The sequence below is a fragment of the Acanthopagrus latus genome, chromosome 8 (assembly GCF_904848185.1).
Source record: "Acanthopagrus latus isolate v.2019 chromosome 8, fAcaLat1.1, whole genome shotgun sequence".
Taxonomy (NCBI): domain Eukaryota; kingdom Metazoa; phylum Chordata; class Actinopteri; order Spariformes; family Sparidae; genus Acanthopagrus; species Acanthopagrus latus.
The window spans coordinates 9,843,505-9,870,771 of NC_051046.1; the positions used below are offsets into that span (position 1 = coordinate 9,843,505).

The 27,267-nt window shown below is 40.8% G+C and overlaps 6 protein-coding genes across 8 annotated transcripts; 2 read left to right on the forward strand and 4 right to left on the reverse strand.

Moving 5' to 3' along the window:
- Positions 1-91: 91 nt before the first annotated feature.
- On the reverse strand, positions 92-1,718 carry ch25hl1.1 (cholesterol 25-hydroxylase like 1, tandem duplicate 1). Its single transcript, XM_037107549.1, has one exon. It carries the CDS (start codon positions 1,474-1,476, stop codon positions 430-432), a length of 1,047 nt encoding a protein of 348 aa, XP_036963444.1. The 5' UTR covers positions 1,477-1,718; the 3' UTR covers positions 92-429.
- Positions 1,719-2,007: 289 nt separating this feature from the next.
- si:dkey-24l11.2 (uncharacterized protein LOC100034462 homolog) lies at positions 2,008-7,270 on the reverse strand. Its single transcript, XM_037108270.1, has 12 exons — positions 7,145-7,270; positions 5,393-5,985; positions 4,726-4,785; positions 4,571-4,623; positions 4,354-4,498; positions 3,871-4,238; positions 3,553-3,781; positions 3,331-3,445; positions 3,083-3,200; positions 2,878-2,989; positions 2,317-2,429; positions 2,008-2,195 (listed from the first exon to the last, which is right to left on the reverse strand). The coding sequence occupies exons 2-12, from the start codon at positions 5,972-5,974 to the stop codon at positions 2,126-2,128; spliced, it is 1,965 nt and encodes a 654-aa protein (XP_036964165.1). The 5' UTR covers positions 5,975-5,985; positions 7,145-7,270; the 3' UTR covers positions 2,008-2,125.
- A 119-nt stretch (positions 7,271-7,389) lies between these two features.
- Positions 7,390-9,337, forward strand: ch25hl1.2 (cholesterol 25-hydroxylase like 1, tandem duplicate 2). The gene is made up of 2 exons (XM_037108271.1): positions 7,390-7,519; positions 8,322-9,337. Exons 1-2 carry the CDS (start codon positions 7,515-7,517, stop codon positions 9,154-9,156), a joined length of 840 nt encoding a protein of 279 aa, XP_036964166.1. The 5' UTR covers positions 7,390-7,514; the 3' UTR covers positions 9,157-9,337.
- An 876-nt stretch (positions 9,338-10,213) lies between these two features.
- Positions 10,214-15,204, forward strand: tspan3a (tetraspanin 3a). The gene is made up of 7 exons (XM_037107426.1): positions 10,214-10,586; positions 12,102-12,293; positions 12,534-12,608; positions 12,807-12,908; positions 12,996-13,148; positions 13,251-13,334; positions 14,359-15,204. The coding sequence occupies exons 1-7, from the start codon at positions 10,524-10,526 to the stop codon at positions 14,449-14,451; spliced, it is 762 nt and encodes a 253-aa protein (XP_036963321.1). The 5' UTR covers positions 10,214-10,523; the 3' UTR covers positions 14,452-15,204.
- pstpip1a (proline-serine-threonine phosphatase interacting protein 1a) lies at positions 14,583-23,974 on the reverse strand. The gene is made up of 15 exons (XM_037107422.1): positions 23,843-23,974; positions 22,549-22,649; positions 22,377-22,451; positions 22,226-22,260; positions 22,026-22,132; positions 21,848-21,910; positions 21,249-21,353; positions 19,771-19,816; positions 19,415-19,494; positions 18,588-18,686; positions 18,379-18,475; positions 18,135-18,222; positions 17,922-18,007; positions 17,016-17,122; positions 14,583-16,908 (listed from the first exon to the last, which is right to left on the reverse strand). Exons 1-15 carry the CDS (start codon positions 23,870-23,872, stop codon positions 16,777-16,779), a joined length of 1,251 nt encoding a protein of 416 aa, XP_036963317.1. The 5' UTR covers positions 23,873-23,974; the 3' UTR covers positions 14,583-16,776.
- On the reverse strand, positions 23,455-27,012 carry rcn2 (reticulocalbin 2). Of its 3 annotated transcripts, none has more exons than XM_037107423.1 (8): positions 26,947-27,012; positions 26,303-26,443; positions 26,106-26,208; positions 25,824-26,017; positions 25,616-25,729; positions 25,418-25,511; positions 25,164-25,303; positions 23,455-24,542 (listed from the first exon to the last, which is right to left on the reverse strand). In XM_037107423.1, the coding sequence occupies exons 2-8, from the start codon at positions 26,441-26,443 to the stop codon at positions 24,399-24,401; spliced, it is 930 nt and encodes a 309-aa protein (XP_036963318.1). In that variant the 5' UTR covers positions 26,947-27,012; the 3' UTR covers positions 23,455-24,398. The 3 variants fall into 3 exon arrangements, with proteins under 3 accessions (XP_036963318.1, XP_036963320.1, XP_036963319.1); XM_037107425.1 differs by lacking the exon at positions 26,947-27,012 and adding an exon at positions 26,803-26,942; XM_037107424.1 differs by lacking the exon at positions 26,947-27,012 and adding an exon at positions 26,525-26,726.
- Between the last annotated feature and the right edge of the window lie 255 nt (positions 27,013-27,267).

Here is a 27,267-nt window from a genome sequence, read left to right on the forward strand (position 1 = left end):
ATGTAAGATTATTGTGGCAAAAGCAAGGACAGGAAGTTGTTATGAGGATTTAGTAATTGTAATTATTTCACTGCAATGACTTGGAGAACAATGTAGTAAAAGCATTTATTCCATATAAACCAAACAGAAGTGAACGAATATTTGTAAACATAATGGTTTTATTGAATGGAAATCCATAAAAATAGAGCTTTTATATTGCATATAAATATATATAATAATTATATGTCTATGTATCTGTGTGTGTGTATATATACACATATAGAGACATACAGCAATGAGAAAGCTATAAAACTGCTATAAAAATTGAGAAAATAGTAATAAAAGAAAGAAAAATAATGGATTTCACAAATGGAAAAAAGTGACAGTGCTGAAATAGTTGTGACCATAAAGAAAAAGCACTACACATGCAGTATTTACAGAATTGCATTCCTATTTTTTCAGAGTCTTTTTCTTCAGAGGAACGGCGGTGCCAAAGATTCTGTCCCAGTGGCTGAAGAAAGGAGCGTAGTTGCTGTTTGGCTTCTGGTGGTGCATGTCGTGAGCCGGTGCACCACCCAGCAGACCGAAAGGCACCAGGTGATTGAGGGTCCACGGCAGATCATAGCCAATGTGGTCCTCCACAGACATCCAGATGCTGAATACTGTGACGCACCACGTAGTCATTGGGTGGCACTTTAAAACAATCGGGTCCTGGTTGCTCCAGAATCCGACAGTCATCAGTTCTGGGATGCTGAGCTGCTCCGTCGACCAAGAGAAAGGTGCCATGTACTCATGGTGGATTGCATGGATCCAGCGGTAAAGCTGTGGGTGCTTGTGATGTATGAAATGCCAAATGTAGTACTGAGTGTCAAAGAGGAGAAGCACAGCCAGCCCCTCGATGAATACCTGATACAGGGTGGGAGCGTCCCGTGGCAGTGTTGGTGTAGGCAGGATGAACATGCCAATTATTACAGTTGGAAGAACAAAGAATATGTGGTTATAAAACGCTGTCATGAAGCTCTTGGCCATCATTCCCACGGTTGGCTGCCTGTCTGGTTGGATCTTGTACTGATGGAATAAAGGCACTCTCTCTCCCAGGAGGTCCAGTGCAGCAAAAGGTATGCTGAAGAAGAAATAGCTGGAGAAGGCGAGCAGGACAGGGAAAAAAGGAGATGAGATGAGAAGTCGGTGGTTAAGGAGCATGTAATCCCAGAAAGGCTGCAGCAGACGGTCCGAGGTCCTGGAGGGCAGGAGCTGCAGAGTCAGCTCGCTGATGTTCAACATCTTGATGTGGTGTTGCTGAAGGCTGCTGCAAGGCTCGGGCACAGGAGAAAGTTCTGCCTTTATATAGTGGAGTTCAACAGAAAGAGCTTTTCTCTCTAACGGAGCAGACCAGCAGCTTTTTTTTTTCTCCCCCAAGCAGCTCAATGTCGACAAACAGACCTTCACAAGAAGATTAACAGAGCCTTTCAAAAACACGCATAAGACACAACACATTGATATGCTTTAGACTCAACCAGTTCAAGGTTAAAAATCTGTAGTGCAAGAAAGGAAGAAGGACTAAAGGTTTTTGTGAAAAGTGAAATATGCCCCTAAATGATTGTTTTCTTATCCAAGCTGCAGGATACAGACCCTCATTTTGTTTTGCAGACATTTCTCAACATCCTAACATTAAACTGCAAAACAATCACTTTTTATAATATAGTCAGACCCAACTCTAAATTTTGTGTTTTTGGTCCATAGATAATCAATCCTGTTTTTATTTTACTAATAACAGAGGATGAACTAGCAAAGTTAGATTAGAGGGCTGGAGTTACGTAACTTTTTTAAATGTGTAATCTGACCTAATGACCTGCTATCTTTAGTTGTGTTTATGTGGTTAAATGGTATATATTTAACAGCTAGACCATATCATGTAATAATAATATCATGTAAATGCAGGTTGAATACATGTCCTCCAATTCAACCAACATTTGATCTTTAGACTTTACGTATAGGAATAAGAAAAATAACACTTCTCACACTGACTGATCATAACAACATGATTTATTGGGGAAATGTGATAATTTCATTGAAATCATGTCGTGAATCAAATCATGAGTTTTTAACAAATTAAGGCAGTGATTCTCTTCCTCTTCTTCATCGACTACTTCTTTTGGCCGGCCGCCCTCCTTGAAATAGTCTTGTTGGTGTTGGCATGTTTTTGTCGATCATTTCTGAGAAATTCAAAAAAAAAAAAACATTTAAACACAGAAAGAAATCTATCTTTTTTAATGATTAAAAACTTTTCTACTGCTACTATTATGTTTTCATCAGCAATGTTACCGATAAACTTACCTGCACATCTTGACTTTGTTTCTGCATCCCAGTCCTCCCTCCCAGTGGCTGGTGCGGGCACCTCTCGTCATCATGCTTCCGCAACTGATGCAAGGCTTTCCATTAGCGTACGGCTGCAATGACAAAAAATGAGATGATGATTTTTAAAATGCCTCCATGTCAAAAATCCCACCTGTATGCATTAGTGCTTCCAGCTGTAATTGAAGTAATAATGATAAGTTTGATGGACGTCATCAGTATAAGCTTCGGTCTATCTGATATCGCTGTTTGGTGTTGTTGTTCCTAAACATAATTAGTTACTGTTCCAGGACCATCATTAAAACTGACCAATCACATTATCTTGATGTTATCATTTTGCGACTCATGTGGGTGTTTTGATATGGCTGCAGGGCCATCATGTCAAGTCAGGAAACTGAAAATACACACAGCCGTAGGAGGCCTTTCGAGGCTGAGTAATTAATTATGATGTTCCAGGAACAACACCAACAAGGCAGAATCAGATCGTGCTATAAGCTCCATGGCTCAGAGGTTATGGAATGTCGTGTCCAGTCTATAGCTCACCTGTTCTTTGGCACAGTAGCCACAGATCATCCTGGTGGCCAGTTCCATGGGATGGTCCTGGTCCTCGTCATGGCACACGTCACAGGGGTAAGCCCGTCCACAGCAGGGAAACCTGAGGGCAGTCATGGCACAAAGCTCTCACGATATTCTACACGTTCCTCTCAGAGATAAATAAGATAGGACAAAGTGGTGATGATGATGATACCTTAACCAGCGATGGCTCTGTTTGTAATGTTTGCATGTTCCCTTTTCTGGAAGCGGCTTCCCCTTCTGCACAGCCGGATCTCTGATTGTCTTATAATTAACAGCACCAGCACTTGAACCTGCGGGAGGGAAACAGAAATCACATTATATTGGCCCAAATCACAATGTGAGGTAACAGTGGTCAGCATGCCAACTGTGGCTGTTTGTTGCTGCGGATTGCCTCGACAGCAAATGTAGGTGAGCTCTGACCTATTTTGTTGGCACGTGGTGGAATATATTGGAATCTTGTGCTCTCAGCAAGAATACTGAGTTTGCTGTGGCAGTGTTCACAATTAAACTCCTTTGTTTGACCGTAGGAGAGGTTCTGATGAAAACGAAAGACAAAAACAGAGCCCATCAAGACATGTTCTTCCTGGTGACGTTTCACACTTCTGATTCACACTGACAGTGTAGTGTTAAGCGTTTCGTCACCTGCATAGGGACGTCCTGGGAGCAGCTGAGGCAGCCCACGCTGAGTTCACACTCCTGAAGCACAAGGTCAGCAGGTGTAGCGTTGTGAAGGTCCAGGTATCCCAGGACGTCACTGTAATGATGCAGCATGCAGGGCCTGAATGCAGCGTTGATGCTCGCACTGCACTTTTCACACTGAGCCGTGCAGGGTGTCCTTCCAGTCAGTGTCAGGTCTGCAGTCACCTTACACCTGCAGACAGCACACTTACAGTCAAGTGCTTCTGTTTAATCAAACTCCAATTTGTGATATGGACATGAAATGCAGCTCTGTTTCCTCACCTGTTGCACTGAAGGCAAACTGTGATTTTTGGGGCCACTACGGTGGCTGTGTTCTCTCCAAGCCTCAGTCCCAGCAGCTTCACCTCGGTACCTCTGCGGGGATCGCTGATCTTAATGTTCTCCACCAAATGAACGGCATCCTCTTCCTCCTGCCCTCCACTGCCACCCGGACCCTCCTGCTGCACCGACCTCTCTCCCTCCACTGTCCTCTCGCCTTCATCGCTGGCTCCCTCATCTGCAGCAGCGGTGTCAGAGGCAGCCAGGTCAGACGAATGATCGTTGGAAGATTTCTCAGACACCGCTGCCTGGAGCTCCTGGTATGAAATGAACTGCAGTCCAGCTTTTTCCAAATCGATGTCTTTCTTCAGCTGCAAAAAAAACATTAACAAGAGGAGAAAGTCTATCTACTGTCTGAAGTCTTTTTTTTAAAAGGTCATTTCAGAAAATTCAAAGGGACGACACACGATCAGGTTGCAGTCTCACCTGCCTGGCTCCTTCAGTGAACAGCCTCTCCAGACTACGATCGAGCCAGCGGAGAAAAGGCCGGAAGAGCAGCTCTACCTTTCCCAGAAGATGATTGGTTGCATGCTTGGCTTGGAGCCACTCCAGTGATGCCTCCTGCACATGTCTAGAGATTTATAGAAAAGTCAGCACAGAGTACTCTAAACATTAAATGTTAAAATAAATGATGAGTATTTACCTTGACATGACTGGCGGCAGATCCTGGTCCAACGGCACATCCAATGTGAAAATCTAAGGAAATGTATCAAGAGTATGAGGAACTGTTATATGGTAGCCATCTATTGTAAACTTTGGTTCAAAACATGAAGGGTCAATGGAAGCACTTGTCTTTACCTCCTGAGGGTAGTTGTCTGGGAAGCTCACCATGATGTCGATTTCTTTCAGATCAAAAGGCTTTAAGTTAAAAAGGAGAGTTAGAATATTTCCAGATATTTCTGTGGAATAATGTTCAACTATGAAACCTACTGTAACACTCAACACCCAGGAAATGAAGGAAAGGTTGGTTCAGTATGATTTATAGGAAAAGGTTGCCTATTCTAGCCTAAACTTGGGGATAGGGGCTTAGAAACACCATGAGGGAGTAGTGGAGTGGCAACTTTTCTTTCTGGATTACTTGTTTGCAAATGAGCCAAAATAGCCAAGTTTTAATCACTGCTTTACCCCATTTCCCCAGTAACAAATGGGCTTAATTTAATCTGTGGTGCCACTTCATTGAAACAAATGCCATGTTATCCTGTACTAATTAACAATAATTATATCACAGTAAAACCACAGTGGGGGTTGTTACAGCCTTCTAGGAACGCTTCTGCTATAAAGTCTATGGAGAGGTTTCAGTACTTGTGCCCAAATTCCATCGCTACAGTCTCACTCCGTGTAGATCAAGGAGAAACTTCTTTAAATTAACAAATTAAAACTAGGCTGTAATTTATAATGGGAATAATATGTGGGTGGATTTGAGCTCAAAGCTCTCAGGAGAGGAGAAAGACTAGGGAGTGTTTACCCAGTCTGGATCAGTGGCCGCTACGCTCGCCCTGTAATAAGTAACTTTGCCATCGCTTCGTTCCTGAATAATCAGCTGGTCTTTCGGAAAACGCTTCTTCAACTGCCTGATCTCTGTGTCTCGTAGCTGCTTGGCGAGATCCTCCGTCAGGTCACACAGCTTGACCTCCTGGAGGACGCCGGGACGGGGCACTGGTGGCATCCTCTGCGCAGAACTTGAGTGATTCCCAGGAACGGGCTGGTCATCCAGCGGGGGTAACTGTGGTGGATGCCAAAAGCGACATCTGTCTTCCATGGTGCAGTGGCCTGAGAGAAAGTAGCGGCAGGGGCGGTGACCAGCTGCAGGGGCAACCCTGTACCCCACATTTCCTCCAGGGATCTCTGGGTTTGACAACGTAACATCTGATTGGCTGGGGGTCCCGGTGGTTTTCTCCTTATGAGCTCTGGCATCATCTCTTATGTGTAGGAATTTGCATCTCTTCCCAAAATTGCAGTGTCTTCCTTGAGAGAAGAAGCGACACAGCGGCTGTGTGTGAAGCACAGGCTCCGGTTCACTTGTCCTCTCTCCCCCACCCTCCTCCATCGTATCTAGCCCTAAATGAAAGAATAGAGACATAGAGATTATTGAGATGTATCTACTTGTTTTACATACATGTAAGAACTATGAGGCTAACGTATGGGGACACACAAATATTACACTCACTTCTGATTAATCTTAGCATGGATAAGGCTGCTAGAACAGCCTCCACTCTCCTGGCTACAGGCATTTGCTCTAATTCAGTCACAAGAGCCTTACTGAAGTCATGCACTGATGCTGGCAGATTCATGTTTGCCTCCACTAAACTTGCAAAAATATTTCTTTGTTTGATGGGCATAAAACCTCCCAAAACTGCTGCTACACAGTAAATCAGTGTTCCCAACCATCCAGGGGAGATCTTTTCCGTCTCAAATTGTTTCATTTGAGGGGTTTTCAAGAAGAAAATGTCTCCAGTGTTTAACAAGAAAGAGGCAAAATCTGAAATAATATACATTGTTTCATGTAACAGAAACATCTTGTGACTCCTACAATTTCCTTGGGAGCATCCTGAAGGGTCCTGACCCCCCTGTCTTAAATATCATAGTATGACATTACATTATTTATTCATTCATTTGTCTAATACAGGCCGCATATCTGCACTTGAAATCACTTCATTTATCTTCTCTTTTGAAAAAATGATAAATAAAAAACAAAAAAAACCAACACGAATATCTTATTTACAGCAAATTAAATCAAGTCTTCCACAAAACTTTGAGAAAAGGAGCATTTTTGATAGCTGCCCCAAAACCAACCCGAGCCATTAAAAACAGGACTTGGTAAAACATTAACAACACCCACGGTCAATCTGATGGACTATAATCTGTCTTATTGCTCTAGTTGTATCAAAGATATCTGAGGCTAGCACCAACAGTAGACATCAAAGTTTTTGTTGGAATCAATGACCCTAATGAGCCTTTATTTAGCCTAACATGGTTCTATTTAGCCTCATGATCCTCATCACCTTAAGTTGTATTAAAGTTTCATTACCACCCTAACAATATGTTCTTCTGCTTTTTTTTCTCTTGCTAGTCTTGTATCCGTTATGGACAGACAAAACGACTAGCTTTAGCTAAACTTTAACTGTAACCACAGTTGCCCGAAAGAGTTATAAAGTTATTTATCGATGACAGTCAATTCATTTAGAACAAAGTCGTTATCGTCGAAAGATGACATTACCTTAAATACTCCCAAGAGTCCGCGTACAGGTTTATTCCTTGCAGTGAAAACAGTGGGTTTAATGGCTAACTGTCAAGTGGCTACGTCAGACGGCGCACTCATTTTACGTCATTATGTACGTCGCAGGCTTCCGAATCGGTTGAGGTAACGGTCAGGTCCGTTACGCAATCAAACAGGAATATCATGTATAGAGGTTATGGTACTTTTAGTTACAGGCTGTCGACTGGTCCTCTGTTGTACACTGGCGAGAATTGTTTTTCGTCGCCCTCTACAGTTTGGAGGTCTGAAGTGTCCACTTCTTTACTCAGGTTGAAAGTTGACTGTAGACCTTGGAAACAGCAGTTAAGAAAACAGTCTCACCTCAAGGTCCATGAAGTAAATACTCCGGAGTTTTCTGTCATTATAACATGACTTTTATGGGGTTTGTTGACTAGGTAACAGAACGGCATATTTAGATTTAATTCTGAAAACTTGTGTCACCCATGTTGTCTTAAAAGCTGTGCAAGATTCAAGATTCAAAGGTTTAATTATCACATGCAATTATACAAATACAGCAGCAGTGAAATTAAATTGCAACCACTCTGTCAACTGTTCAAAAAAAAAAGAAAAGAAAGAAAGACAAAGAAAAAACTGTGAAATAAGATTTAAATAAGAAAATAAAACTGAAATTTTTAATTAAATACCAGACCTAAATATACATCGAAAAAAAATATATACATACCATAAACAAGAATTAGATATAAATAAAAGACAAAGACAAAAGAAATGTACAGAAAAAGAAGAAAAACGCCCTGTGCAAAGTAGCAGGGTGTGTATGTGTGATATATGGTGTGTGTTATGTTGGTTTATGAGAGTTTATTGTCTGAATGGCCTGAGGGAAGAAGCTCGTCCTCAGATGCTCATTTTTGACATTAATTTTTACACAGACTTTGAAAACATTTCCCATACTGACCAGCTCATCATGATGAGAGCTATATGCTTACCTGTTGTCCAGGCTGTATGAATAATTTGTTGCACTGTTACGCTCAGCGGCCACCTGATACCACAGTGAGCAAAGCACTAGCAGACAACCCATTTTACTGAGTCCACACCATAGCTGCTGCAATGTCCACATTCCTCAGACGTTTATAAAACATTTACCTTGTGATTTATTTTTATATTTTTTTTTTAACTTCAGGATGGATTTTGCAGACACCAGCACAGATCTCTGGATGAGATGTTTAGGGAATGACTCTTTGCTGCAGCCTCTGTGGGACAGCCTGAGGCACAACTACAGAGACTATCTGAGATCTCCACTCTTCCCCGTTGTTCTGACTGTGTCCTCCTACTTCTTGTTGTGCCTTCCTTTCCTTGTTTGCGACATCATGGGGGACAGGTGGGGATGGGTCCAACAGTTTAAAATCCAGCCCAGCCGTCGTCCTACTGCCTCCACGCTGCTGCACTGTGCAGGGGTCACCTTGCGCAACCATGTGTTTCTGGTGCTGCCGGCATCAGTGGCCCAGTGGGCATGGCGGCCACCCGTGGACCTGCCGGACCAGGCTCCATCCCTGCCGGAGCTGATTGCCGGGGTGATAGGCAACCTCCTGCTTTTTGACTTCCAGTACTTCATCTGGCACCTGCTCCATCACAAGATCCGCTGGCTGTATATGACCTTCCACGCCATCCATCATAATTACTCATCTCCCTTCGCTCTAGCCACTCAGTGCCTGGGCGGCTGGGAGCTGGTCACGGTCGGCTTTTGGACCACTTTGAACCCAGTGATACTGAGATGCCACCTCCTCACCACCTGGACATTCATGGTGCTGCACGTCTACGTCTCTATAGAGGATCACTGCGGCTATGATTTCCCCTGGTCCACATCACGTCTGATACCGTTCGGCATCTACGGAGGGCCCAGCAAACACGATGTGCACCACCAGAAACCCAACAGCAATTTCGCACCACACTTCAGCCACTGGGACAAAATATTTGGCACACATGCCGATTTCAGCTTCTCTGCCGCTGTGAAATAGAAGACCATAACACCTGTGCTTTTATGTGTCTGTGTTTCCAAATTATGTGCATATCATGTGATGAGAGTTGAAGAGAAATCTACAGAAATCTAAATCTCCTTTCCTAATGTGTAAGATGTCTTTGTGTTTCCTTCAGCTTATATTGAGCAAATTTGCTCATCTTATATGGAAATTATGAACTCCTGTAAGCTTTGTGAACATGTCTAAATAATGGCTAAAGGCATCTGTCACCTGGTGTATCTGGTTTTGCTACTTTGACAGTGATCCTGAGCTTGACACACAGCTCACATTCACTCTTCCTCGTGTAAATAAACCATTGTCTCAAATATGAGGGACTGTTTGTGTATTTCCATGTATTTGACTGTTGGACGAAAGGGACAAAATCATTTTAATAGTACAATATTTTGCAAAGCATTTGCACGTGAGTATTTTCCATTTTCTGCTACTTTATATTTCCCCTCTGCTACATTTTGGAGGCAAATATTGTACTTCGTAACCACATTAAACATCCAACACTGAAATATAACACATCTAAACTGGGCACAAAGTCTTGGAAATCAGTAACTAGAATACCAAATTTGTACAAAGTAAGGTATGAAAATATATGTAAATATATAATCAAATACATACAGCTAATGCACTCTTGTAAAGAACATGTTTATCATAGCAGCCTTCAAGACAACCCAGACTCTAGCGTGCAATGTGCAACTACGCTGCATGTATCACCTAAAACTGGAGATTTAAAAAATATAAACACATGCTACATAAAAAGTCAAAGTAAGCACAGGGTACAAAAAATATTCCGTTTCACATAGCAGACAAAAAAATGAATAAATAAATCTAAATATATTTAGTGACCACCTTATCTTTGAATTTCAATTGTGACACCAGTATACCTCTTTGCGTTTTTAGGTCATGTAATCTGACCAGTGATCCCAGAGTGGGACTGATACTCTGAAATGTTTTATGTATGAGGAACAGTTACATTTCTCACCACTAGATGTCAGTAAAACACTCCCACTGCCATTTCGACTATATTTAACATACTTTTATCTCTTTTATTATAGTCGACTGCATAATGTCATCAACAGCGCCTCATTGGAAGCAACGGATGAATCTCACATGCAGTGTATTCAGTGCATTTTAAGGGTGGTTGGGTAGATTTAGTTTCTGGAGGGTTTGTTTGTTCTCGATGTTGTTAACCTGGTGGCGCCGCTGCAACCTGCTCCAGTCAGTGACAGACAGCTGGGATATGGAGTGTGAGCGGTGGAGCTGGCCGGGACATGTCTGAGTAGGAACCTGCAGCATTTCCCAACACATACAAGCGTGTATAAAAACAAAACAAAACACCAAAATCCGTGTGGAAGATGGGGCAGTGCGGCATCACGTCGTCCAAGACGGTCCTGGTGTTTCTGAACCTGATATTTTGGGTGAGTTCGGAGCTTTCTGGCAGTTTTTAACGTGCGTCACAGACAGCGCACCAGCTAGCTAGCTGTGTCCAGTCAGCGGCTCTGCTAGCTGCGGCAGCCGACCTTCGTTCACCCGGGGAGGGATTACTGTGACAGCGCAGTAACAAACACATTATATGTCAGGGTTTTAATGATAACCTGCTAACAGCATAATAAGTAAAGCACGCTTCAGTTTGAAGGGTACATATGCCCGTTGTTTAAAGAAGCTGCAGTGTCGCTTACTGAAGTCAAACTATCACTTTTTTGTCCCTCCCTGCGGGTTGTATATGTAGTTTAATCTTAATCCACCAAACACCAAAGATTATGACTCAGCTGAAAGTGTTGACAGTAGCACAATTTAGATAAAACAAGTGAAGAAATTTGTACGTGATTGGGTGAAAAAAAGAAAGCTCTCAGGTCATCCTGTTTAAACTGCAGCTCCAGGCATTATGAACACAAACACACGTGACAGGTGTTTAAGATGTATTCAGATAATTTATTTACCCAAAGTACATTTTGTTTTTGGTTTCTGTTGACTTTTCCTGTTTAAATAGTGAAACATTTATTTTAGGGTGTAATTATCACAAACTCCAATACATCTTTTTCTTTCTTTTTTCTCTCTTTTTTTTAAACTGAAGCATTAATGTTTTGGTGGATTGGAGTGGAGCTAATTTTGACCACATAGTCATAGTTCTGTAATTTTCCTGTAAAAGCAGTGGAGTAAGGAAAATATACAGCCCTTTTCTCTGAATTTTGAAATAGCTGTGGTCAGTCTCTCCTCTGTGATTTTTTCGAAGGGATGCCGCCTGGACGTCATTTTTGGTAGTTGCATCACGTTTATTCCTGTCTTGGTTCTGGTTCTAGTGCAATAAGTGGTTTGCAGCTAAAATACTCTTCATTTTGCTTTATTGTCAAGCTACTTTTACACAGTAGGCAGGCTTCATGCTTGTGTTTTTTGTTTGCTTGTTTGTTTTATTAATTTATGTCAACTTCCCATTTTATTTAGCTGTGGAGGTAATGTTCTTACTGTCTTAACCTTTCTCCTAAATTAATGTTTGTGATGATCTGCTGTATGCTGCTGCATGTTAGATAATAAATAATAACCCGCTATAAACTCCAACACAACATATTGTTTATGGTCGTGTATAACAGCTGTGGAGCAGTGCCCAGTGAACAAGAGACACATATGAAGCTTCAATCTATTTTTTTTATTTTTTTTAAATGTGTAAAATGCTCGTCACAGTTTGCCAGAGCCCAAAATGATGTCTTCAAGTTGCTTCTTTTGTCCAACCAACAGTCCAAAATCCAAAGAGTCTTCATTTCATTGTAGGAATGACGAAGAAAAACAGCAAATCCTCACATTTTAAAAAGCTTGTACCAGCAAATGTTTGATATTTTTTGCTTGAAAAAGGACTGAAATGGATGAATGATCAAAATAGTAGACAATTGATTTCTTTGGCTAATATTGAGTTTCAAGTAATGTTATTTCTCCCACAGGCCGCTGCTGGTATCCTGTGCTATGTTGGAGCCTATGTCTTCATTACATATGACGACTACGACCACTTCTTTGAAGACGTGTACACTCTCATCCCGGCTGTGACCATTATCGCAGTTGGAGCCCTCCTCTTCATTATTGGGCTCATTGGATGCTGCGCTACAGTGAGAGAGAGCTACTGTGGACTAACAACGGTCAGTAAACAAGTAAACAGCTGCATGGATGAGGCCACTGATGCCTTTGTGCACTTCATTGTTAATAAATGATTAACTTTGAAACAGCAGACACAGCAGCTGCAGAAAAAAGTTTGTCATTGAATCCTATTCCTACAAGTTTTGTCAGACACTAACGGTGTTCCTCTCATATGCATGTTAGTTTTCCACAGTGTTTGTCGTCCGTGCATCGCATTTTAAATCTTGAAATTCAATCCACAGTTTGTCGTCATTCTCCTGCTGGTATTCATGACCGAAGTTGCCGTCGTGGTGCTCGGATATGTTTACAGAGCGAGGGTGAGCAAAATCAAATACGAGTCTGGGCATGTTTGTTTTTCTTTGTCCTCATTGATGTTGAACTTTTAGGTGGTTAACACCCAAGCTGAACAGCAGCAACCATACATCAACTACAGATGTGTTCACAATCACGTTGCATTATAATGCAAGGAACTTCTTCATCACATGTGCATTCTCACACTTCGTAACCATTGACAGGTCGAAGACGAAGTAAATAGCTCCATCAAGAAAGTGTATGACGAGTACAATGGCACCAACAGCAACGCCCAGAGCCGTGCCATTGACTACGTTCAGAGACAGGTGAGGACAGAAGGCCCCTGTAAACCTGTTTGAATTGTTCTGACAGAGCGGGTAGTAGACATTAATCTGGAGTCTTTGTTTTCACAGCTTCAGTGTTGTGGGATCCACAATTACTCAGACTGGCAGTATACACACTGGTATGAAGAATCCAAAAACAATAGTGTACCAATAAGCTGCTGCAAAAGTAATGTCGGAAGCTGCACGGGGTCCTTCACTCATCCTGAAGATCTCTATCAAGAAGTAAAACCACCTTTTAATTGGTCAAGTTTTCAAGTACAACTTATTTTTTAAGAGTGCTCGTCATAATTTAATTTCTTTATTGTCTGTGTGTGTACTGTGTAGGGCTGTGAAGCTCTGATTGTAAAGAAGTTGAAGGAGATCATGATGTACGTCATCTGGACTGCGCTGACATTTGCTGCCATCCAGGTAAATGTCACTTTGATCAAGATTAGTTGTTTCACAGACGTCACCAGTTGTGAATGTCAAACATCCACTCTGATACAGGTCTTGGCTCAAAACTAGGAAGTTAATAAGCAAATGTATGTGTAATGTAAGTATAACATGGACTCCTCAGAGAAGATATAATCAGTCAGTTGGAGTTGTTGGGAATACAAAAACACTCAGTATGATAAACTCTCTTTGGCAGAGTACAGATACTACCTTACAGGAAAAAGGCCAGGTTTTATTTTGGCCTGCTGTCAAGTTACTCACATTTTTAATCCCTGACAGCTGATGCATCCGCTGGTGACGTTTGTCATTCGAGCTGAGAAGCAGCTAGCTGAATGTTTTTTTGCACTGCTCTCGGCTAATGAGAGAGTAGAAAGAACAGATTTGTCTCCATTGAGGTTATAAAAATGTGGATGTTTTTGAAGGTCAGTTACCAGTGCCATCAAATACATTTTCAAATCTGCACACTCCTAGTGTTTTTTTTTTTTACTCACGTGGAGAAAAATGCTTATCCTGCTATTTGCTGGATTTCCAATATTCACTATAATTATACTCTTCCCTGGCTTCCCTGTTAAATGCTGGCCCACATATTGTGTTTACACATTAAGCAATTAATATGTAAATGAACTTGAGAGATGCTGCTAGTTGGTTTTGTTTTTTACTTGTGGACAGAGACAGGGGAGCTCTATCCCCTCTGGTTGTTATGTTCTGTTAAACAGTCTTCTGGCTCCATATAATCATCAAACACAGCACAGCAAGCACAAGAGTGACATTTATCTTCTCATCTAAGTCTCAACGAGAAGGCAAATAATCTCCTCCAAACTTTTACGTCCAAATGTTCCCTTACAACCATTTTTGGTATACTTTGTGCAATATATGCAAGTGCGGTGGAATTCTGTGCCGCAATGTCAGTACATTTCTGAAGTGTTGTAACTGATGGGTCATGAAAAATACAGTTTAGAACTAGAATATCACTAATTAGACGCCTGTCTCTTCTCTTCAGATGCTGGGGATGCTTTGTGCGTGTGTCGTGCTGTGCCGCAGTGGCAGAGATCATCCCTACGAGCCTCTCATTACCGGGGGCACCTACGCATAAAGGAAAACACATTTCTCATCGCAGCACACACTGTCAGAAATTACGTTTGTCTTTGGTGAGAGCATGAAAATAATATATTACCACTCTAACCTTAAAAAACACTAACCACACTGAGTTAATGTATATTTTACCTGTTTTTCCAAAAAAAAAAAAAGCTACTGACCAAATTCTTTCATGGTCACCGTAAAAGAGGTGTGGGAAGCATTCTGTTGCTCTGAGGATAACATGAGGGTGCAGACCTCCATCTTACTAAACTCAAGTCCTGTTAGTCATGTATGGAGTGAAATATGGACAGGGTAATTTCCTCATATGTTAGTTTGCACTGCGCGTGTTGCTTTCAATATTTTATATTTAAATCTGTCATGTACTTGAACGGAAGATTGTATAATTCTACCCTGAACCCCCATTACTACTACAGCTACAACTACTACTATTATTATACTCTTACTACACCTATAACAGCTCAGTTTTGGTTCAAACCTTTCACCAGCAGTATTTTGTCAAGAACTAGTTGACACCACAGGTCACATGTAATTTAACTGGCTTTTCTTGTAAGAATCAGCCCTTGTGATCCCTTTCGGTATGTGGGATTTTTCAGGTAGTTATGTACACTTAACTCTAGATAGACTTTGTCCTATAGCAGCTTGTTTTGTTTTTTTTGTCTCCTGATGGTGGTTTTAAAGTTTGATTTGCTGATATGTAGCAATGGCAAGACTCAAGAATGTCAATAAAAAAAGTGGGAAAAGTTTTAAATTAAATGAGTCTAACTTATTGGTTCAGTTTCTCTGAGGTCTTAACAAAGAGATGAAATTGTTGCACAAAAAGTGAAATTTGAGATAACATCCTTGACTGTTTTGTTTTGTCCACGGGCCAAAGATGACATGTACTGTCATAAAGGAGTAAAGCAGTAAGAAAATATTTGTATCTGAGAAGATAGAATCACAGAATTTTGACCGTTTTTTTTTTCTTTAAAAAAATATTCAGACTGAAGAATCAATAATCAAAATAGTCGGTGATTCATTTAATGGTTGGTAACTAATATATTAATTGTTGCAGCTCCAAACATTTCTGTGTGAATATCATATTAAAAGTAATCTAGGATCAGTAGACCAAGTTGTGCTCGCTTCTGAAACAACTTGTAGGCAGCGAACAACCATTTTTGCACACGTTAAAATGACTGGCCAAATGACCAATTTAGCAATGAATCACCTGCTGCAGAGTAACCAGATATCTTTGCGGACTGCTCAGACATGTGACATGAGAATTACCGCCCGGGTACGTTTCAGCTACTTTGTTTAGACTGTTCTGGTCTGGTCTGGTCTTGTTCACTACAGTGAAGAGGAAATAATAGAGCAACTTGATTTGCAGGGGCTGCAAACAAACTAAATGGTCTTTCATTTCAAATAAATAAAACTTAGTCATGCTTTGTCAAATAATTCTCTTTTTAAGCATTCAAAGTAGAAACAGTTACTACAAATAGAAATTATATACAAGCCAACAACCGAAACCAAACATTCTGCCCAACATGTAGGACTATAAAAGTGCAGTGACTTTGTGCAACAGATCACTGAAGTCTCCCAGCTGTCATTGGTATGAGAAGCACTCAACACACCAGCTGTAAGGGCAAAGTAATATGAATATGTGCCATAGCAATAAATAATAATTCACCTTTCAACACTGTCTCATGCTACCGTATGTGAAAGCCCCTATCTGTAGGATTACTGTGCAATTTCTCATTCAAATGGCACGAGTCAGCCCTATATTCATGCATCCATGTACTTTTAGAGACTGTAAACATGTATAAAATATTTAGTTTTTTCAGAAACCGTGGCTTGTTGGTTTGTGTACAGTGCATCCTTGTCAGCGCACAGAGCTGACCATAAACAGATTAGTTGCTTTGTGTTGCAATCTGTAGTGAAATCATCAATGAAAACACATAGTTTGAATTTGTTGTACACATGTACAAAGAATGCTCTGGAAAAAAAACAAAAATATCATCACATCCCACATGTCTCAAAAATTTACATCTGGAATAAGGTCTGATTCAGAATAAGCCATTACCGTGATCCATATCAAATTCAGAATCTAGTCATATGTGGAATAATAGTGGAATAGAAGTTTGCATGTAAATACAGTGCATGTGTCTAATGATTGCACTGTAGGGGGTGCTGAAATCCTACTCATGGGGGAATTAAATGATGCATGTAACATCATAATGAACAACAGATGAGTTGAAAGTCTAAGAAAAAAATAAAATGACAAGACCTTTACAAAACACGACATGAGAGAGTGTCATAGTCATACAGTCTCAGCTCTCAGGTCAACTCATTCTTTGATAAGGTAAGAGCCTGGAACCAATCCTGTGAGGCCATTCCTTTGCACCGTCCACCAGCCGTCCTCGCCTTGTTCTATGACAACCACGACGTCGCCATAAGATACAGACAGCTCATCCTCCCCCTGAACAGGCACAGAAACAATTAATCACAACACGTATCCCTGAAAATGAACAAGGTTCAGAACATTTGTCTCATGTAGAGGTTAGACATCTGTGCCAAGGAGCTGACCTGTGCCTCGTAGTCATAGATGACCTTGAACTGCTCGCTGCTCTGCTGGGGGGACTGAAATACAGGAATGGAGGCGTACACTCCTTCTGATTTTTCTGCTGAGGAGTCTGAAATGTAAACGGAACCAGCAGAGGTTCAGTTACAGCGTGAAGCAGGTCGTACTTTGCAGCTTTAATCCCAAACCAGTGATTGCAATTTCATTACATTATTGACAAAATTAATGAAATGATTTGATGGTAGGTCATGTTGGACTATGGTTTACGATTATCATAACGGCCAGTTCATCTGCTGATTTGTTTTCCTCTTATTTGGTCTAGAAAATGTAAGAAAAAGCCCCAGATGACCTCCTTAAATGTGTAGTTTTATCCACAATGCAAAGATATTCAGTTTAGTGTCATACAGGAGTAGGAAAAATATAAAATATTCACATTTAAGAAGCTAGAATCAGAGAATTTGGAGTTTTCTTCTCAAGAAATATGTCAAAATGATTTATTATAGAAAGGGTTGGTGAATAACCGTTGCAGCTCTATTATTAGATGAGCTCAACTAACCCTTGATTACTTTGAGCAATTCATTGCAACAGTGCGGTGCTGGCAAGCCTTGGGACTGGTTTAGGTGGTTAAGGTGTGAAAACAGAATCAGGTTCAAGTTATTTTGGGGGCTTGTCTGTCAGACTTTGTTTTCTTTTTTTTGCAAATGTAAAAATAAATGTACTTCACTCTACAACCACATTTGTGCTTATAATGTTCCTCAAAGACACAACAATGCGAATATATATGTGTTTTTACTCCTCAAGTCAAAACTTTTTTTTGATTTTATTAGAATAAAGTTTTGGATGGAGTACAAGTACATTTACTAGTTTACAGTCAGGTCTCTCATCGTTTTGGAAAATTCAGTGTTACTCACCTACTGTACCAGTAGATTGGGGAGCTGGTTCATTGAGACTGGATTTGGAGCCACCAGAACAGTTCCCCTGGAGAAGATTTGAAAACCTACAAATTGGGGAAAGCCTTCAGTAAGAAATACACAAAAATGTATCGAGAGGATAGAAAAGCATAGTCATGATCTCCATCGATATTTGTTTGAATCACACAATGCAAAGCACTGCGTTGCTCTGACCTTTTCATCACCCCCCCTACGAATCCAGCGCTTCCATTTCTGTCGGCTGTAGCATCCCTCTCGTAGTAATTCTGGTATTCAATCGGAGCTGATTAAAAAATTCAAACGCTTTAGAGGTTCACAAAACGTTGTCTATTTCCAATGGTGTCAAGCAGTTTGGCAGCGGCTGGGAGATTACATGGATATTTTCATATTGAAACATATTCAAATCTAAATCAGGAAGGCTGCGGGGCAGGTGCCCTACCTGGGGGGGCTGAGCCAGTTTGTTTCATCTCCACAAAGCAGTTGTTGTCTGTGATGATGTCACAATTTTCCAGTGACTTCCTCACATCCTCGTAACACTGAAAGAGCAGTTTGTCCAGAGTGAGTTTGAGATGCACAGAACCACGCACCAGACAATTCTGAAGTCTGACAGTCAGTCACATAAAGGCGTGTGAGAAAAGCTGCACGGACCTCATCATCTTTCACACACTGCATTGATAAATGGTTGCAGTGCACCCACAAAGCATTCCTTAGTACGTTGAGTCGGTCCTCTTCCTGTTGCTGAAACATCTGCAAAACATTGAAGCCCCGTCCATTAATGACACTACACAGAACTGTGCACTGTGAAAAATCATCTGGCTCCACAAATATTTTCTCATTAACTTGATGTAAATATGCAAGTTTTGTATATTTCAAGTTAACACTTTTGCTTTGTTTGAGAGTTTGTTTGAGAAATTCAAAGTCTCCTGAGATCCTTCTTTTTAGTCTATATGTGATGCAAACATGCTGCGCGTCTTTAATGCATTTTGAAATGAGTACATTTGTTTTAAGTTATTGCAAAATGACCTCAACTTCTTCTAGCATTCAGTCAGCAATTTTAAGGCAGCCTGGACACCAAAGTCTTTAGTAAAGACGAATTATCACACAGTGTATGCACACTGATATACAGTAACAGAGCTGTAAAACTGCCTTTCCTGTTTGGTTTTGTGTGTTTTTTCTCTGCTGGTGTAGTGGGTGTGTCTGCCGTGCTGTGTTACAAGTGTGATTAAAGTAAATGAATAGCTGCCTCAGTATTGTTGATGCTATCACACGTAAGTAGCCCGGAAACCTTCTGGTAGATCAGTGACTCACTCTATAGTCTGCTTTTAGGAAGTACTGCACATCCTCATTGACACCCCGGGGCTCTGGTATTGCCACTATTGGTCTAACTCAGTACATTTTTAAAATGCATCAGTGTGAATTCCTCACTTGACAAATAGAGTGACAGGAGAAATACAACTTGCAGGGCCATAATTTACCTCACACGTGCTGATGTGTGTCGATTCCCATTCTTGGCGAACCTTTTCCAGCTGTTCAGTGTTTGATATGTACTGTTTCTCTAAAGGAAAGTGAAGGAGTAAATAGTTTAGGAGAATAAATCAAGATTTTATAACAGATTTTAAACTTTGAGGTTTCATGTCATTACACGTTTGATATATAGTTTTATAAACTGTACTGCAACATATTTCTAGAGCCCGCAATAAAAAGGAAGTTCATTTTACCATGCCATCCTGAAAAAACAAAACAAAAGTTTCCTGATAAAACCGAAGCAGCTTCCTACTTGAAACGACATCCACGGCCAAAGTACCACATCCCACTTAGTGTTTGTCCTTACCAGCCTCCTCTGCAGATTCTCTGCACTGTTTCGATTTGTTGTTCATCTGAAAAAAAAGAATACGCAGAATGAATTGCTGCCTCTATATATGCAAACCTGTAGTTTTCACTATAAAAGACAACACGATTTACAGTTTTTGACATAATCGTTGCAAATTTACATTTTGAAGGTGACCAGAAACTGTGAAACAAACGAGCGGCTTACAAATGACTGAATCAAAGGATGAAGTCAGAGAAAAAGAGAATTGAATTTCCCAATGCGTTATGGAGTAACTGGGGAATAACTGTCAGTGTCGTCTGAGAAACCATCACTCTGGCTGCCAACGACAGCAAGTTATTTAAAAATGCATCTTAATTGCATCTTAAAAGTTTTTTTCTTCTACTTAATAAATCTTTCTTCTTAATTTTAAAGAGTATGCAAATTTACTACAGTTATTCTGACATATGGTAAGCAGTGCTAACGATGTGCCTGATAGACTCACGCATATCAGTGACAGTTACGACAAACGGAAGTAGGAGCACACAGTCCTTTGTACAGTGTAGACGTTTATGATTAATTTGTCAGACCTTTGTGGGAGTAGTTAAACGTTTAAAGCCAGAAGACTGTTTATCCAATTAATCTGCCGAAGGGTAAAAGTTTCTCTGTGCTCACCTTAAAGCTCAAGACATGTACGTGTATGTGCAAGCTGGATTTTGCAATATCACGACTGGCAATCACAGTCTAATATGCAGCTGACTCAACTGCGATGTGGAAACTTTAAATATCCAGTGCACATACTGTCCACTAAGAGGGGACCATAAATATAGTAGGAGACGTAAGAGTAAAGGGTAACGCCACCAATTTCACATATTAAAGTGTGTTTACAGGTCTCAGGGAGTACTACTGCATATGTGGAACGAAAAAGAAGTAGTATAAAGCCTTTTTGTGGCTGCATTTAAACTGATAAGTTCCCTCCAGTGATGTCACACAGTGGCTAAATAGCACTGTGGGTAATGTAGGCGATAAGTTTTGAAAAGGAGGAAGCATGCTCTGAATAAAAATGGTGATTTCTCTGGTTCAGTTGTACTTATTTTGATCATTTGTTTTGAAACTGTCCATGAGGAGTCCAACGGTGTGGAACGCTTTTTACAACCATGGGCCTATATTACCCACAATGCAATATGTCACTGAGTGAGATCACATTTGTCATATTACATGCAACTTTCTCTGGAGCCACAAAATGCTCTGTACTACTTTGTTCTTTAATATTATTTGCATATTATAGATTTTGGATTTTTCAGGAAGGGAGAAGGACTAGATTTAATTTGATGATTTTTTTTAATTAGCAAATTGAAAATTAAGCAGAGCATTTTTATATGTGTTAAGTAGATCTGGAGGAGATCGTTTGAGATTCATTCTTTGGAAATAATTCTAATCATTTCAGAATGTCAAGCCGGGTATATGAAATCACCACACTGAACCTTTCGCACTAGATTTACCTTCTCAATCTGTTTGGGTGTGGCTGTGGGAGCGTTACCCATCTTCTCTGCGGTTTGCTCTGCTTCATCTGCCTCCTTGCAGCGCTGCTCGTAGGATCTTTTAGACTACAGGGGGAGAAACAGAACAGAAACCATATGAAACTTTAACACCCCTGCTCTGTTCGTCGGCACTCTGCTCTGTGAACCCTCGACAGGAAAGGGGAGGTGGAGGGGTAGGGGGCAAGTTCAGTCAAGAAAAGAGGAGCCATGCGTGTGCAGGAAAAACAAAGTGTATCAAGTTGGATCTCACTTCCTCATTCAGAGAGGAGAGAAATATGATCTAAGACTCCTTACTGTGTCGACAACAAAAAAATTGGTCACTGATTCCTTCCTCTTACACATTTTAAATACACGGAGCAATACTTCTCAGAATGTGGCCTAAAGCTGCATGTCATGCACTTTATATACAAGCAGGATGTAGCTGCACTAAAAACTGCACCTGATGTGATCCATGCAGGTCACCACATACTTATATAAAGAGTAATATAAATACACCTAATGAAACAGAAATAATGACGTGTGATGGTAGAGGTCACAAGGACAATATAAATTGACCTTACATCTGTTGTTTTCTTGTAGAGTGAGACTTTTGACTTCTGGACCTTCTCCATGATGACGTCAAACTATGACGTGAAGGACAGTGCAAAGAAAAAGAAGACACAATCATCAGAAAAACCACACTGAAAACCATTACTCTTTTAGATTTCCTGTGAATGCAAATGCCGCAGAAAGAAGTACCTTTTTTCTCTGTTCTTTCTGCCGCTCTCTGAACTGCTCCATTCTCTTCACCTCCTCCTTGAGCATGCCGGCAATCTGAATGTGCATGTTCCCTATGTTTTCAATTTCTGAAAAACAACACCAATACGCTCAACTAAAAACTCAGGCCTGTGTGACGTGCACAAGAAAAAGATGATGCAGGAAACATTGCCTGTGCTTACGTGTTTTCATTTCATCAAAAGACGATTTCAAAGTGCTGTGAAGACAAAACAAACACAGGGCGTTCGTAAAAGATGCTGCACATTCACGCACTTAAGATCTATTGATTGGAACAGTTGACTCAGACTTGATGAGTATATCAATGCCACCTACCAGATCTCATATAACCCCCCAGCTTTGCGGGCGATTGTGACCAGTTCCTTGCCATATTTCTCTTCCGCTGATGCCCTAGATAGAAACCATAGCAGAGATGCTGAACCACATGGTCGTGTGGTCAAAATTTCTCATGCATGTCATTGTTCTTTTAAGAAATTCGTGAGCCCACCTCATTTTCAAGAGCTCCTCCATGTCTTTGCATGTCCGTCGTCCATCGTGAAGCCTCTGACTGATGACCTCATAGCCTATATTACTAATAAAGTCTTCTCCCTGGAAACATAAATACTCAACAATGATTCACTCATACTTTCTTTACTTTCACACTAGGTCTAAACAAATGCTATCAGTCTGAAAGGTTGTGTCCATTGGAGGGAAAGTGTGCCGTTTCTGTATTGCTTTAGTAATCAAGGACCCAAATGATTACCTTCAGGTAACAGCTGACAAGCTGAATGACATCCAACAGAAGGCGTTTAGTGTGTGTAAGTGTTATAGTGGGGTCTCACCACAGTGGAAATTAACACATGTTGCTGCTCACTTATGAATGGAAAGCCAAGTGGGAGAGACACCAGAAATCCCCCTTTGTGCACAAAGTGTTCTTACTTTTCTGAAATTTGATTGAGGAGGAAGTAAAATTAATGGTGTACAAATCTCTGGTGTTCATTTCTATTGTTACTGAATTAGCATTTACATGAGAATACTGATAACAGGGTGAGAATAAAAGAGGAAAAAGGAAGCACACAACGTCTCAAACAAAGCTCAAGCTATTAACTGGCCAGTTCCACATGCTTTGCTTGTGGTTACTGAAAAATAAAAAATAAATACATCACACCATGTTGATAACGGAATTAATTAACAGAATCTGTTGCAGTATTACACATATATGTTATTTTAGAAAGAATAAATTAGCCTGATTAAAGGGAAACCCAATACTGGTACAGGACACATGGTAACCACCATACAGCTACAGAATTCAAGCATTATTTTGGTCTTCATACACAATTTCAAAGTAAAAGTTGTACTGAGAAAGAGCTGTTTAAGTTGTGTGACACACCTGGATAGACATAGGAGTACCCAGCCCAGAGACAAAAATGTTTCTTTTTATTTTTCTTGTCAAGACTGCGTACAAAAATAATGTGAAAGTTTTAATCAAAGTAACAACTTTGTACCCATTCAGTAAGTGTCAAAGTGAGAAACAGGAAAGCAAAGAAAGCAACGATTAGAAATGTAAAGAAAGGACAAAGTCTTTAGCTAAAAAAGATAAGCTCCAGATAACCAAACACGCATCAGGTACATGGTAAAGTTGACACTGTAAAGACAATAGAAGTGACAAGATATTACCTCAAAACTCCAGTGAATACACCGAATACAACAACAGATTCCACAGCTCAGTTTAAACTCGTGGTCAGCTTCAACATAACATCACAAAACAAAGTTTAGGAATCAGTGGAATCAATCTAACTCACCCAGAAGGCATCTTTAAATTGTAATGTCATCGTGGCAGCGGTTAAAAATAATCCCCGTTGGAGAATCCACCCAGCCAAGAGTCACTCTGTAACACACGGCAGTGAAACTTGCTGTTGCTCGCTGCAAGTGAAATGGTTCATCACACATTCAGGAAACCAGCCGTCAAGCAGCCTCTACACTCACTTGATTTGAATGAGGAAGAGCTGCAACATGTCAGCGGTTACCACAACTGGACTCACACTTATGTCAGTTCACTTTTCAGCCATGTGAAAGGAAAAATAATAACGGCTTAAGTTCAGCAAGCCTGCTCTATTATTGTTATCAGAAAAAACAAAAAAACTGTTTTTCAGGGAAACGTCTTAGAGTATTATGCAACTTGGTATAACAGCCTTGCAACACATACTCTTTTGTTAAACTTCTTGTGTTTCAGATTTCAGTCAGATGTGCTGAAACACAACTGTGGCCCCTTTGACGCAGCCTGACTTTCTGATGTATCATGCTTGTATCCATCTCCATGGAAACAAATGAGAATATGTACAAAAGCATACAGTTTTGCTACAGTTCATCATGTGATACATGTAGCTGTCTGCCATAGTCTGTCACTTCACTGTTCATGAATGTTTCTTGATTTTTCAAAACTTCAGCTTCTGAGATCTGCCCGTCGTCATCATGGTCCATTTCTTTGAGGAGGTGGAGAGCCTGCGGGAAAAACGTGGGAAAGAAGATCAGTGTCTATCTGAAGATTGTGTAGACAAATTACACGTAATCATACCAGGAAACAGCTATAAAAGCATCCAAATACACTGTTTCACCATGTATTATAAAGGAGACATATCATGCCCTTTTTTTTGGTTTCATCATTTATTTTAGGTTACTAATACAATAGTAGTTTTCTCATACTGTCCAGTGCTGCAGCTCTGTATTCCCCCTCTGTCTGAAACACTGAACACACTGCCAACTACAACAGAACAGCTGTGCTAAATCAATTCTCACGTGCCAAATTAGCCGCTAGGCAGAAATTATGCAAATGTCGGACTCTGTGATGCAGTGTGATGTCACAAAGTCACGGAATTAAAAGTGACACTACTGACGAGGCGTTTCATGAGCAGTGTCCTCTGTGGGAGAGAGGAGCTTCTGTTAGTGTGGGCTTTGGTCTTTAACTTTCAAAATCTTTTACATGCACAAGAACCTTTGTAACACTGACAGGAAGGAGGAAAGTGAAAAAGTATAACAAGTCACCTTTAAACTCAAGAACTTTCTGTTAATTTACTCTTCTGCCAATAACATCCAGACACACCAGTTGTTCCAGTTGAATCATACCTCTTCTCTTGCAGAACCATAGCTATTAGGTGCAACCCAGCGCAGCTGCTCGTCTCTGTTCAACCTCCCATCCTTATCTTGATCGTAGAGGTCTTTAAACCGCACTGTTTCTTCAATTTCCCACTGTGAAGGGGAATCCTCTGGTAACCAAAAGAAAGTGTGTACATTGATTAGGGGATGACTTATGAGCACTGCAGAGGAAACCCACACCAAACAGATCATTCACTGTTTGAAAGGAATCTCTGTGGCCTTACCCTCACCACGGACATCCCCAATAAATTCACTTAGACTGATGAATCCATCTTTGTCTGTGTCATATTCAGCCAACACATCTTCAATGGCAAAATCCTGTTAGAGAAAAAGGTAAATCAATCAATTCTGACATGAGACATAAAGGGAGGGATGCATTATCATATCAGGTTTTGCAGGAGTGGGAGCTAAACTCATCTTACAGCCATGTGGTCCACTTCAGATGGATGGGTGAAGGCCAGAAACTCTGTCACGTCAAGCCCGGACGTGTTGTCCGCATCAGCAAAGTCGAAGCGCTTCCTCTCCTTGAGATGGAGCTAATGAGGATATGAGCCTAGGTGTTGAGGTGTTACATATACATCCATCTGTGGTATAATGTACGTGTTGACGAGACAGTAAAGGTTTACCTACGTGTCTGAGAGATTGTTGCTCTGGATCTTCATAGGAGATGTCATCAAAACTGATGAGCTGGTCATGAGTGACCATGTTGTATTCCTCCCACGTTACCACACCGTCTTTGTCGGTGTCAAACTCAGGGAAGCGCTCCTTTGCATCGTCCAGAGCGTATTTTCTGTAGACGCGTTGAATCCATAGTGTGATCTCCTCTGTGGATAAAACACAGCCGACTGAGTGTGAGCATCTTTCTCTTCTGTTTATCTAGGCTTTCTTTACAAATGAGAGACATAAATTTACCTGCACTTAACATATTGTCAGCATTTGTATCAATCTTTTTCACAATTTCTGTGATCTTTCTCCTCTGTTCTGCTGGGCTGAGTTTCTTTATCTCCTCGGTGTCCTGGAAGAACACAAAACAAGACATGTGCAGGTGACAAATGAGTGGGACACTGAGATGAAGGGTGTCAGAAAATGGGTAGAAACATGTAGAAGACCTCATCTCCCAGCAGGACGTTCATGTCATGCTTGGGGTTGTGCTGCTGGTCAACATAGTGGTTTTCGTGAGGGTGTTTATGAGTGCTTTGTCCAAACCCAAACTGAAGTAGCAGCAACACCAACAATGCAGAGGATGCCATCTGTGGAGTGACACAGTAAAATGAAAATCAAATGGTTATAAGGCCTCCCAAGGTGGTTTGCTGGTTGAAAACTGGACTGACCACGGAGCAAAACAGTTGTGCCAAACTGCAACTGTGCGCCCTTGTGGTCAACTGGAGGAAGTTCAAAACACATGAAAAACTTTATATGTGAACCACGTCCTGCATGATGATGAAACCTTAGTAAAATCTACCAGGAACAGCTGCGTCTGAGATGAAGAGGGAGGGGAGCAAAGGGGCAGAAAGCCTGATAGACATACTGGTTCTCATACTACTAGTTTGAAATAATTCCTGGTCATACTTTATGGGTCTGAGAGCCAATGAGAATGAGACAGATAGACCTAATGTTGCAGGCAGAATCGAGGACGACATCAACAGCGCTGGCCAAAACAAATAAAATTAGATAAACTAAAGACAGCAACGCAGTGATGTCAATGATAAAGTACTGTTAACAAAGCTGACAAGCGAGTGGAGGATGTTGTTACCGTGTTAAGATCTTCGTACAGGCGGTTGAGACTTATTACGTCAACAAACCTACAGCATACACCTACTTCCGGTCACAGATTTCAAAATACAAAGTTTATCATTCTGATATATCAAACTTTTTTGGAACTCACATGTTAACCAATGGATGTAGACCCAGCGTATAAACTAGACAAGGCTGACACGATTATACAAAGATAAGTCAACACAATGTATACACTTAAGTTTTCATATAGATATGCACTGTAGTTTTTAATATTTAGGTACTGGTTTTGTGTGTTGCACGCAAGAAAAATCATAGGACTTGTGATGACTGAGCTTTA

What these genes read in the sequence shown, in the direction of transcription:
- rcn2 (XM_037107423.1), bottom strand. Translation starts at nt 26,443, where the DNA reads ATGGCATCCTCTGCATTGTTGGTGTTGCTGCTACTTCAGTTTGGGTTT. An exon ending in ACGTCCTGCTGGGAGATGAG is followed by an intron (nt 26,209 to 26,302) that starts GTCTTCTACATG and finishes GTGTTCTTCCAG; the next exon opens with GACACCGAGGAGATAAAGAA. An exon ending in CTGAAGTGGACCACATGGCT is followed by an intron (nt 25,512 to 25,615) that starts GTAAGATGAGTT and finishes TTTCTCTAACAG; the next exon opens with GATTTTGCCATTGAAGATGT.
- pstpip1a (XM_037107422.1), bottom strand. Translation starts at nt 23,872, where the DNA reads ATGACATTACAATTTAAAGATGCCTTCTGG. An exon ending in AATTTAAAGATGCCTTCTGG is followed by an intron (nt 22,650 to 23,842) that starts GTGAGTTAGATT and finishes TTATGTTTCCAG; the next exon opens with GGAGAAGACTTTATTAGTAA. An exon ending in CCAATCTACTGGTACAGTAG is followed by an intron (nt 17,123 to 17,921) that starts GTGAGTAACACT and finishes TTTACATTTCAG; the next exon opens with ACTCCTCAGCAGAAAAATCA.
- tspan3a (XM_037107426.1), top strand. Translation starts at nt 10,524, where the DNA reads ATGGGGCAGTGCGGCATCACGTCGTCCAAGACGGTCCTGGTGTTTCTG. An exon ending in GATATGTTTACAGAGCGAGG is followed by an intron (nt 12,609 to 12,806) that starts GTGAGCAAAATC and finishes AACCATTGACAG; the next exon opens with GTCGAAGACGAAGTAAATAG. An exon ending in CTGAAGATCTCTATCAAGAA is followed by an intron (nt 13,149 to 13,250) that starts GTAAAACCACCT and finishes TGTACTGTGTAG; the next exon opens with GGCTGTGAAGCTCTGATTGT.
- ch25hl1.1 (XM_037107549.1), bottom strand. Translation starts at nt 1,476, where the DNA reads ATGTGTTGTGTCTTATGCGTGTTTTTGAAAGGCTCTGTTAATCTTCTT.
- si:dkey-24l11.2 (XM_037108270.1), bottom strand. Translation starts at nt 5,974, where the DNA reads ATGGAGGAGGGTGGGGGAGAGAGGACAAGTGAACCGGAGCCTGTGCTT. An exon ending in CTGCCGCCAGTCATGTCAAG is followed by an intron (nt 4,499 to 4,570) that starts GTAAATACTCAT and finishes ATAAATCTCTAG; the next exon opens with ACATGTGCAGGAGGCATCAC. An exon ending in CAGAGCCATCGCTGGTTAAG is followed by an intron (nt 2,990 to 3,082) that starts GTATCATCATCA and finishes GACTGCCCTCAG; the next exon opens with GTTTCCCTGCTGTGGACGGG.